Source organism: Mytilus trossulus, chromosome 2 (genome assembly GCF_036588685.1).
Source record: "Mytilus trossulus isolate FHL-02 chromosome 2, PNRI_Mtr1.1.1.hap1, whole genome shotgun sequence".
Lineage (NCBI taxonomy): Eukaryota > Metazoa > Mollusca > Bivalvia > Mytilida > Mytilidae > Mytilus > Mytilus trossulus.
Genome location: NC_086374.1, coordinates 20,311,698 through 20,323,961, shown reverse-complemented (window position 1 = coordinate 20,323,961; position 12,264 = coordinate 20,311,698). Strand labels below are relative to the sequence as shown.

Sequence of the window (12,264 nt, the reverse complement as noted above, 5' to 3'; positions counted from 1 at the left end):
TCAAAGAATAGACTTTGGTGTAAATACAAAATTTAAAATGTGCTTGTTAATTCCATTTATATATAAATATTTATGTTTGTATCAGAACTATACATTTTATTGTTTTTAAAACCAGTATGAGTATACATGTATATATTTGATTTTATATTTGCAGCCTCAGATACAATATTGATTTAAAATAAAGGAAATAAGGGACAATAACTCTTGGACTAGTAAAAATATTATCATATGCTGATATACTAATTATTGTCTTAATAACACAGCATGTTAAATATAGTTCAAATACCAATGTCCCTTTATTTAATCTATTTTTCAAAAAAAAAAAATTATGGCCTTTTTAAGCAATTTAGGCAGACATATTTTTTTCATTGATGTACCCCTTTTCACCTATTAATTAATTCCGTACATTTGACAGTAAAACACCAAACAACCTGGCATTCTGTAAGATTTATTTATAAATGAGATAGCTGTAGAGATATATGAAGGTCTAAATTGATTTAACAAAGTTCTAAAAAAGTTTAAAGATGACTATCCAATGATTTAGCCTAAACTGAAAATTTAAGCTTTTTCTTTTTATTAAATCCATAGAATGACAGCAATTCACCAAACTATCAAACAACCTGGTATTCTGTCAGATCAAAATATAAATGAAATAATTGTAGAGTTTTATGGAAATCTATGTTAATTTTAACAGCTATAAAAAAAATTAAAGATGACTATCTGAATTTAGCCTAAACTGAAAATTTTAGCTTTTTTTTTAACTTATTTATTAAATCCATAGAATGACAGCAATTCACCAAACTACCAAACAACCTGGTATTCTGTAAGATCAATATATAAAGGAAATAATTGTCGAGTTTTAAGAAAATCTATGTTGATTTGAAAAAGTTCTAAAAAAATTTAAAGATGACTATCTGGATTTGGCCTAAACTGAAAAATATTGTTGAGACCATGTCCCTTATATTTTGTGTGCCTCCAAAAGAAATTTCCTATACACCGATACAATTGAGAGCAAATTTTTTCCATTAAAATAAGTTCTAGCCCATCCACTATATATTAATGAAAAAAAGTTCTCGCCTATCCAAATATTTCCACAAAAAAAGTGCTTGCCCCGCCCCATTTTGCACCGGCCCATCCATCTCATAAATATTGAACGGTCCTTAATTGTTATGTTTTGGTTTGTTCGATCAATATTGGTTACTATTGATGATTGTATGTGCACCTATTCATATTACAAATTTAGTAGGTAAAATTAGCAGGTGTAAATTAATTACCAGTTGACATTGTGCCAACAGTTGTAGTCCCAACATTTGTTTGGCCAGTTCCAAAAGTTGTTGTAGACTGTTGTGTGGTACCTGGAGTAGGTGTTGCTTGTGATGTACCGACAGAGGTTGTTGTACCTTGAGTAGGTGTTGGCTGTGATGTACCGACAGTGGTTGTTGTACCTGGAGTAGGTGTAGGCTGTGTTGTACCGACAGTAGTTGTAATACCTGTAGTAGGTGTTGGCTGTGATGTACCAATTATGGTTGTTGTACCTGGAGTAGGTGTTGACTGTGATGTACCGACAGTGGTTGTAGTACCTAGAGTAGGTGTTGACTGTGATGTACCGACAGTGGTTGTACCTGGAGTAGGTGTTGGCTGTGATGTACCAACAGTGTTTGTACCTGGAGTAGGTGTTGCCTGTGATGTACTGACAGTGGTTGTACCTGGAGTAGGTGTTGGCTGTGATGTACCGACAGTGGTTGTTGTACCTGAAGTAGGGGTTGGTTGTGATGTACCGACAGTGGTTGTAACTGGAGTAGGTGTTGGTTGTGATGTACCTACAGTGGTTGTTAGTTGTTGTGTGGTACCTACAGTAGGTGTTGACTGTGATGGTGATGTAGTGACTGGTGGAGCAGGTGGAGGTGGAGTTGTGGCAGTGGCAGTAGTGGTGGCAGTAGTCACTGTTGTTGTTGCTAATTGTTATAAATATTAATTCGACATATTATTATTATATAACTCAGGTATCATTGTCTTATTTGTAATATTAAAGTTGAGGAAATAACGTTTCTTTTCGATCATATATGGAGCAAATAACATTGTAAAAATATACAAACTTGGTATTTTTTTATTCTGCTGTAGTAAATTATTGATATACGCAATACAAGCAGCTAAAAACAAAAAGAAGACAAACAAATAGCATAACAATTGATGTATCCTTTTCTGTTCAGATAAATAGGAGAAATACCATAATACACTAATTATTAGATTGATGGTTAAGGTCACACAGTTTGATTTATACAATTGCATGAATGTCTTAAGTTAAATTGCAAAGCGTTGTCATCATATTGTAATTAGGTTTATAAAAGTAAACAAAACAAAATACCACATCCCAGGAAAAATTATTCTAGACGCTAAAGTTTATCCGAACACTCGAGTACAGGCGAGTATGATAATCATGTATTCAAGTATTAAAAATCGATCTTTTGACCTTCCGTAGTTTTGATATATAATAATAGAGTGTTTCCATTATTTTAGACAATTTTGATTTAGTTCATTAATTGATGTCACTTTCTTTCATTGCTAAACTTCACAACAATTATTATTTTCAATTTGTTACTTTTCTGTCAATCACATAATTTAAAAAAACATTTTTTTTTACTTTCATGAAGAAAAACAAAATTTGTTCCATTATAATCTGATCATTGAATTAATAAAAAATGCAATTCAAAACTAACCTGTAGTTGTTGATGCTGCACTGGTCACTGAAGTAGAGAGATAGTTTTCTTTAAGTTAATGAATTCAATAATTTACATTTTTCAAGATTTTTTCAACATATGTATATTTATGTAAATACTTGACGGAATTTATGTACATTTATTAATTGAAAATTTTGATTACCATACTGATACAAGGGTAAAATGTTTTCTGTATAATTTCCCTTCTTTTTTAGTTGTTTTAATCATCATCCTTATAGTGATTACAATATTAGATAACATTAACTGTGTAAAATCTCTGTACATATGCTTAGGTTAATGATAACTTGTATTTTTTAAATTTTATATTTGACACGTGTCTTTTAAATCTAATGTCACGATAATATATACAATACCTTTGAAGTCTATTATCATGATTATTTCATAAAAGTCAAATAAAACCCGTACATGTTTCTAGAGTGCGAATACGTAAAAGTGATTTTTGTAAGCTCTGTGTTTTCATAAATCTAACTTCAAAATACAGTTATCTGATATATATTACCAATGTTATTTCAACTGATCGGGCGGAGCTAGGTTTTAATTTGCATAAGGACAGTCTATTTGAAGATGTGTGTGATAAGGATGATTGCCGTTATAATTATTACTGATTTCTAATCACCTATCAGTGTCATCAAAGGAATTTTCAAAAGAATTACTGGACACTTCATTGATGAGTTTATCCTAAGACACTTATCTATAGATGGACTGGTTTATTATGAGCGAACCGGTTAAACTCCGCCCAGTCCAGTGAAATAAATTGAGTAATACACATGGAAAAAGTATTGCAACACCAATATGAAATTAAAATTAAAAATAAAAACCAACTCTTTATTGTTTTTATTATTTAAGTATCACTTGAGTTTAATCTATAAATATCGACTCGATAAGTTCTTATCTGCACATGCAGCTACTGTACCCGTAAACAGCAAAAACAGATGTTTTTATCCTCATTGTTTTTAACACTTTAAATAACCAAGTTTTTAAAGTTATGTGATTGACACCTTGTAATGGGTCCTCCACAACTCTTAACTGCAGGGCGATGGCAGATTATCAGCATGAGAAGCAGAAATGTCACTGTAACAACTGCACGTATTGTTGGTCATCATCATTCCACTATAAGTCGTATTGAGAATAAAAATCAGACAATAAACGATGTAAAAGACCTTCATAGATAAAGAAGACCCCCTATACCATTTGCCAGGGATAATCAAGCATAATGAAGGATGGTCAGAAGGAACCCCACTGCATACAAAACAATCCTAAAATGAAGGTGGTGGGCATACAGGAGCCTTTTAACAAGAACTGTTCGAGATCGACTCATCGCTACTGGTTATCGTGCGATAAAACCATTTCGGAGACCTTTGATTACGAACAGACACACAGTTTTTCGTATCCAATGTAGTTCAGAGCGCGCCAAAGTTAGAAATTAACATCGTGGAGGAAGATCAATTGTTCCAATGAAATTCGATTCATCTTTCTTGGCCCGATCGTAGGCCGGATTTGAACCATATGAAGCATATATGGGACACTATTGGGCGGAAAGTACGCGAAAGGACACCCCAGTTCAAACATATCATGAAATAAACAATGCCCTTCATCAGAAATGGTTTCTGCTACCTTAGCAACAAATTAGTCGATTTATGGCAGGAATCAGAAGACGTTTAGATGCGGTTATCCGTTTGAATGGAGGCTGGGCACAAAGTACTAATTCTTTGGCGTATAACGATCAACCATTATATGAACAGTCATCTGAGGAATAATTTTGAAATGTCTGACATTGAAAAGTTCGACTACAGTAAAAAAAGGGAAAATGCATTTTTTGGAACAAAAACATTTCATTTTGTTATTAAAACTGTGGTTATATAAATTATTTTTTTTCCAAACATTTTTGTTCATTTCAATGGCAATGTTATCATAAACTAGGTTTCAATAATATAATACAAATATTTTATTATATTTCATCCAAAAAAAAGGCTGATTTTTCAAGTTTAAAAAATCAAGGTGTTGCAATACTTTTTTCCATGTGTATATAAAAAAAACTCTAAATATTTCGATCATTAAGGAAGGATATGTTCAAATTACTGATTGCTGCTGTTATCTTATTTTGATTTTTTTTTTAAATTGACCTATATTTATATTAGACTTACTTGTACTTGGTACATAACAGACTCTGAATTTTACATCTGAGACGCTTGGTGAAGATACAATGTTTTCCATCGGTGTTACATTGATGCGCATAGAATCAGCATCTGTCATATTGAAATTCAATGTGAAGGATTCTGGCACTTCTTTCGTTTGGTATGTTTGCTACAAATTGAAATAAGCATGTATCATGTTAATGTGACTGCATGTATGTACAATTGAACATAGGAAAATTAAATTCCTATACTTTTTAAAAAAATGCATGTATATACTCAACAAATAATTTTACTTTTATAAATCTTACATTTTCTTCCAGTTTCATTGTAAAGTATGGACAGTAAAGATACTTCTCAAATCATTTTAAATAAAAGATAAAATATCATTGGAATTTTGATCAGCAATAAACACTAAGCAGCTTACCATTATTAATACCAAATATACTAAATTTTAGAAAGAAGTTCTAAATTCACGGAAACAAACTTACTGTTTCGGTGCTAATAACCTTTCCTTCTGAGTCAAGTAATTCCACTGTGATCCTCTCAATATTTTGGAGTTTCAGCACAATATCGACAAATTTAACGGGATTATTTCTACCATTTACGACATATTCTATACTACTACCACCAATAGTTGGAGTCCAGCTACTTGGTGATCCTTCAAATGCATTTGCTGATTCCTGGCCAGCTTTGCCATTAGTTGTTTTGATTTCAAGATCTTTGTCATCTCTGTTGTCATACGTGAAAGTTTTGGGATTCGTACAAACACCTTAAAATTGTTACACAATGATTACACAATTTTCTATGTCACAATCAACAAATTGTTAATCATAATAACTAGATCTGTCTTATAATCATAAATATGAGGGGATATGTGCGACACTAATAAGGGGCAGCTTTCAGTAAACACTACAAGCACGAAACCTTATATAATGTCTATAAAAAAAAATCGAATCAAGATATATATTTATCTCTCGTATGACAGAATATAGACAAAACTTATTTAATTCAAGAGGCTGTTAATTAATAAAAAAAAATTAGGTAACCATGGTTCTAATTAAAACAAGTGATAACTATTTCTTAGCTAGAGTTGTACGAATATTAGTTGTTTGGTTAATTATGGTGAGGTAATGATATTTTGAACTCTGCAAGCAGTAGTTTCTTTCTTTTTTTGGTGGTGGTAGATTTAAAAACATTTTGAAACAGGCATCACATTTGTCGTTCTTTAAATTTTCGGCTTCTATGTTTTCTCCTCGATTAAATGTTTGTCTTTTACCAGTAGTCAAAAGTACAAAATCGTTAAAAACATATATATTTAATAGAAACTGATAAAATAACTAACCTTGTGGTGTTGTGAAAGTACTTTGTACTGTTCCTGAAAAAATAAATACTTCTGGTAAAAAATAAGCTTGCATTAAATTCAATGACTGCAGTCTTGCTTTTTATATCAGCTAATCTGAAACTATTATCACAGAAGCTAAAAAAAAAGAAAATATGTTTGGAACCTATATCAATTTAAGTATTGTTACCTGCAGTAGATATTGTCGCTGATGTTGATGTTGTAAACTGCTGTGTAGAACCTGCAGAAGGTGTTGCCTGTGATGTAACTACAGTGGTTGTAGTACCTGGAGTAGGTGTTGGCTGTGATGTACCAACAGTGGTTGTTCCTGGAGAAGGTGTTGGCTGTGATGTACCAACAGTGGTTGTACCTGGAGAAGGTGTTGGCTGTGATGTACCTACAGTGGTTGTACCTGGAGTAGGTGTTGGCTGTGATGTACCGACAGTGGTTGTAGAACCTGGAGTAGGTGTAAACTGTGATGTACCAACAGTGGTTATACCTGGAGTAGGTGTTGGCTGAGATGTACCAACAGTGGTTGTCGTTCCTGGAGTAGGTGTTAGCTGTGATGTACCGACAGTTGTTGTACCTGGAGTAGGTGTTGGCTGTGATGTACCGACAGTTGTTGTACCTGGAGTAGGTGTTGGCTGTGATGTACCGACAGTGGTAGAACCTGGAGTAGGTGTTGGCTGTGATGTACCGACAGTGGTTGTTGTACCTGGAGTAGGTGTTGGCTGTGATGTACCGACAGTGGTTGTTGTACCTGGAGTAGGTGTTGGCTGTGATGTACCGACTGTGGTTGTAGTACCTAGAGTAGGTGTTGACTGTGATGTACCAACAGTGGTTGTACCTGGTGTAGGTGTTTGCTGTGATGTACCGACAGTGGTTGTACCTGGAGTAGGTGTTGGCTGTGATGTACCGACAGTGGTTGTTGTACCTTCAGTAGTTGTTGTACCGACAGTGGTAGTACCTGAAGTAGGTGTTGGCTGTGATGTACCGACAGTGGTTGTTGTACCTTTAATAGCTGTTGTACCGACAGTGGTTGTACCTTCAGTAGGTGTTGTAGTACCTGGAGTAGGTGTTGACTGTGATGTACCGACAGTGGTAGTACCTGGAGTAGATGTTGGCTGCGATGTACCAACTGTGGTTGTTGTACCAGGAGTAGGTGTTGGCTGTGAAGTACCGACAGTGGTTGTTGTACCTGGAGAAGGTGTTGGTTTTGATGTACCGACAGTTGTTGTAGGTTGTTGTGTAGTACCTGGAGAAGGTGTTGGCTGTGATGTACCGACAGTGGTTGTTGTACCTGGAGTAGGTGTAGCCTGTGATGTACCAACAGTGGTTGTACCTAGAGTAGGTGTTGGCTGTGATGTACCGACAGTGGTTGTAGTACCTGGAGTAGGTGTAGTCTGTGATGTACCAACAGTGGTAGTACCTGGAGTAGATGTTGGCTGTGATGTAAAAACTTTGGTTGTTGTACCTGGAGTAGGTGTTGGCTGTGAAGTACCGACAGTGGTTGTTGTACCTGGAGAAGGTGTTGGTTTTGATGTACCGACAGTTGTTGTAGGTTGTTGTGTAGTACCTGGAGAAGGTGTTGGCTGTGATGTACCGACAGTGGTTGTTGTACCTTGAGTAGGTGTTGACTGTGAGATACCGAGAGTGGTTGTAGTACCTGGAGTAGGTGTAGCCTGTGATGTACCAACAGTGGTTGTACCTGGAGTAGGTGTTGGCTGTGATGTACCAACAGTGGTTGTACCTGGAGTAGGTGTAGCCTGTGATGTACCAACAGTGGTTGTACCTGGAGTAGGGGTTGGCTGTGATGTACCGACAGTGGTTGTAGTACCTGGAGTAGGTGTTGGCTGTGATGTACCAACAGTGGTTGTACCTGGAGTAGTAGTTGGTTCTGATGACACTGGCGTGGTCGTTGACTGGTGAGTAATACTTGGTGTTGGTGGCATTGGAGGTGTTGTGGGTACGGCTGCTGTTGTTTCACCTTGATTAGAATTAATAATAATAAATCAATATCTTAATATCTTATAGTTTTTAATTGACGATAGGACAGCTAATATAAGTTTTGCTGGTTGTTTAATGAATTTCTGCATATTCATAAAAACACGTTAATTTTCAAATACATGAATGTTCATTATTATAATTAACCATATCAATGAAGTGAACGCATTTCTTAAGATTTTGACTGAGAAAACTGACAAAAGAAATGATTGAATTTTGTGTCTTTACACATGTTTTATCGTCATGAGTATGTTTGTTTGGTCAACATTGATTAGTATTGCTTAATATTGATGAATGTATGTCCAAACAGTAATATTACAAATTTAAAACGGTAAAAATGGCAAGTGTCAAATAATTACCGGTTGACATTGTACCAACAGTTGTAGTCCCAACGTTTGTTTTGCCTGTTCCAAAAGTTGTTAACGTAGAAGATGAACCAACAGCGATTGTTGTTTGCTGTGTAGCTACAGTGGTTGTAGACTGTTTTGTGGTACCTTCAGTAGGTGTTGTCTGTGATGTACCGACAGTGGTTGTAGGTTGTTGGGTAGTACCTGGAGTAGGCGTGGCCTTTGATGTACCGACAGTGGTTGATGTACCTGGAGAAAGTGTTGGCTGTGATGTACCGACAGTTGTTGTAAGTTGTTGTGTGGTACCTGGAGTAGGTGTTGCCTGTGATGTACCAACAGTTGTTGTACCTGGAGTAGGTGTTTGCTGTGATGTACCGACAGTCGTTGTACCTGGAGAAGGTGTTGGCTGTGATGTACCGACAGTGGTTGAACCTGGAGTAGGTGTTGGCTGTGATGTACCGACAGTTGTTGTTCCTGGAGTAGGTGTAGCCTGTGATGTACCAACAGTGGTTGTACCTGGAGTAGGTGTTTGCTGTGATGTACTGACAGTGGTTGAACCTGGAGTAGGTGTTGGCTGTGATGTACCGACAGTTGTTGTGCCTGGAGTAGGTGTTGGCTGTGATGTACCGACAGTTGTTGTTCCTGGAGTAGGTGTTGGCTGTGATGTACCGACAGTTGTTGTACCTGGAGTAGGTGTTGTCTGTGATGTACCCACAGTTGTTGTACCTGGAGTAGGTGTTGGCTGTGATGTACCGACAGTGGTTGTAGTACCTGGAGTAGGTGTTGCCTGTGATGTACCGACAGTGGTTGCTGTACCTTGAGTAGATGTTGCTTGTGATGTACCGACAGTGGTTGTAGTACCTGGAGTAGGTGTTGGCTGTGATGTACCAACAGTCGTTGTACCTGGAGTAGGTGTTGGCTGTGATGTACCGACTGTGGTTGTAGTACCTGGAGTAGATGTTGCTTGTGATGTACCGACTGTGGTTGTAGTACCTGGAGTAGATGTTGCCTGTGATGTACCGACAGTGGTTGTAGTACCTGGAGTAGGTGTTGGCTGTGATGTACCAACAGTCGTTGTACCTGGCGTAGGTGTTGGCTGTGATGTACCGACTGTGGTTGTAGTACCTGGAGTAGATGTTGTACCAACAGTGGTTGTTGTACCTGGGGTAGGTGTTGGCTGTGATGTACCGACAGTCGTTGTACCTAGAGTAGGTGTTGGCTGTGATGTACTGACTGTGGTTGTAGTACCTGGAGTAGGTGTTGGCTGTGATGTACCAACAGTCGTTGTACCTGGAGTAGGTGTTGGCTGTGATATACCGACTGTGGTTGTAGTACCTGGAGTAGATGTTGTACCAACAGTGGTTGTTGTACCTGGGGTAGGTGTTGGCTGTGATGTACCGACAGTGGTTGTTGTACCTGGAGTAGGTGTTGGCTGTGATGTACCAACAGTGGTTGTAGTACCTTGAGTAGGTGTTGACTGTGATGTACCAACTGTGGTTGTAGTACCTGGAGTAGGTGTTGGCTGTGATGTACCGACAGTTGTTGTTGTACCTGGAGTAGGTGTTGACTGTGATGTACCGACTGTGGTTGTAGTACCTGGAGTAGGTGTTGCCTGTGATGTACCAACAGTGGTTGTTGTACCTGGAGTGGGTGTTGGTTGTGATGTACCGACTGTGGTTGTAGTACCTGGAGTAGATGTTGCCTGTGATGTACCGACAGTGGTTGTAGTACCTGGAGTAGGTGTTGGCTGTGATGTACCAACAGTCGTTGTACCTGGAGTAGGTGTTGGCTGTGATGTACCGACAGTGGTTGTTGTACCTGGAGTAGATGTTGCTTGTGATGTACCGACTGTGGTTGTAGTACCTGTAGTAGATGTTGCCTGTGATGTACCGACAGTGGTTGTAGTACCTGGAGTAGGTGTTGGCTGTGATGTACCAACAGTCGTTGTACCTGGAGTAGGTGTTGGCTGTGATGTACCGACTGTGGTTGTAGTACCTGGAGTAGATGTTGTACCAACAGTGGTTGTTGTACCTGGGGTAGGTGTTGGCTGGGATGTACCGACAGTCGTTGTACCTAGAGTAGGTGTTGGCTGTGATGTACTGACTGTGGTTGTAGTACCTGGAGTAGGTGTTGGCTGTGATGTACCAACAGTCGTTGTACCTTGAGTAGGTGTTGGCTGTGATGTACCGACTGTGGTTGTAGTACCTGGAGTAGATGTTGTACCAACAGTGGTTGTTGTACCTGGGGTAGGTGTTGGCTGTGATGTACCGACAGTGGTTGTTGTACCTGGAGTAGGTGTTGGCTGTGATGTACCAACAGTGGTTGTAGTACCTTGAGTAGGTGTTGACTGTGATGTACCAACTGTGGTTGTAGTACCTGGAGTAGGTGTTGGCTGTGATGTACCGACAGTGGTTGTTGTACCTGGAGTAGGTGTTGACTGTGATGTACCGACTGTGGTTGTAGTACCTGGAGTAGGTGTTGCCTGTGATGTACCAACAGTGGTTGTTGTACCTGGAGTGGGTGTTGGTTGTGATGTACCGACAGTGGTTGTTGTACCTGGAGTAGATGTTGGATGTGATATACCGACTGTGGTTGTAGTACCTGGAGTAGGTGTTGTCTGTGATGTACCGACTGTGGTTGTAGTACCTGGAGTAGGTGTTGGCTCTGATGTACCGACAGTGGTTGTAGGCTGTTGTGTAGTACTTAGAGTAGGTGTTGGCTGTGATGTACCGACAGTTGTTGAAGTACCTGTAGTAGGTGTTGCCTGTGATGAAACCACAGTAGTTGTTGTACCTGGAGAAGGTGTTGGTTTTGATGTACTGACAGTTGTTGTAGGTTGTTGTGTAGTACCTGGAGAAGGTGTTGGCTGTGATGTACCGACAGTGGTTGTTGTACCTGTAGTAGGTGTTGACTGTGATGTACCTGCAGTTGTTGTACCTGGAGTAGGTGTTGGCTGTGATGTTCCGACAGTGGTTGTTGTACCTTCAGTAGGTGTTGTACTGACAGTGGTTGTGCTACCTGGAGTAGGTGTTGGCTGTGATGTACCGACATAAGTTGTGGTACCTGGAGTAGGTGTTGGCTGTGATGTACCAACAGTGGTTGTACCTGGAGTAGGTGTTGCCTGTGATGTACCAACAGTGGTTGTACCTGGAGTAGGTGTAGACTGTGATTGTCCGACAGTGGTTGTACCTGGAGTAGGTGTTGGTTGCGATGTACCAACAGTGGTTGTACCTGGAGTAGGTGTTGACTGTGATGTACCGACAGTGGTTGTAGAGCCTGGAGTAGGTGTTGCCTGGGATGTACCGACAGTGGTTGTACCTGGAGTAGTAGTTGGTTTTGATGACACTGGCGTGGTCGTTGACTGTTGAGTAAAACTTGGTGTTGGTGGCATTGGAGGTGTTGTGGGTTCGGCTGCTGTTGTTAAACCTTGATTGGAATTTGTATTGTTATTAGTAATAATAAATCAATATCTTAATATCTTATAGCTTTCAATTGACGATAGGACAGCTAAGTTTTGCCTGTTGTTGAATGAATTTCTGCATATTCATAAAAATATGTTACTTTTCAAATACATGAATATTTATTATTATAATTAACCATTAATGAAGTGAACGCATTTTTTAAGATTTTGACTGAGAAAAAAGACAAAAGAAATGATTGAATTTTGTGTCTTTACAGATATTTTATCGTTATGTGTATTT

General features: G+C 38.5%; 1 protein-coding gene across 1 annotated transcript in view; it reads right to left on the bottom strand.

Moving 5' to 3' along the window:
• Nucleotides 1-12,264, bottom strand: part of LOC134706707 (mucin-19-like) — a 263,376-nt gene that overhangs the window by 16,773 nt on the left and 234,339 nt on the right. Inside the window, exons 67-73 of the mRNA XM_063565889.1 lie at nucleotides 8,576-11,989; nucleotides 6,403-8,199; nucleotides 6,216-6,248; nucleotides 5,362-5,642; nucleotides 4,883-5,042; nucleotides 2,718-2,744; nucleotides 1,275-1,955 (exon numbers count right to left, since the gene is read on the bottom strand). Coding sequence (XP_063421959.1) covers nucleotides 1,275-1,955; nucleotides 2,718-2,744; nucleotides 4,883-5,042; nucleotides 5,362-5,642; nucleotides 6,216-6,248; nucleotides 6,403-8,199; nucleotides 8,576-11,989 — 6,393 coding nt within the window. The remainder of the gene's footprint in view (nucleotides 1-1,274; nucleotides 1,956-2,717; nucleotides 2,745-4,882; nucleotides 5,043-5,361; nucleotides 5,643-6,215; nucleotides 6,249-6,402; nucleotides 8,200-8,575; nucleotides 11,990-12,264) is intronic.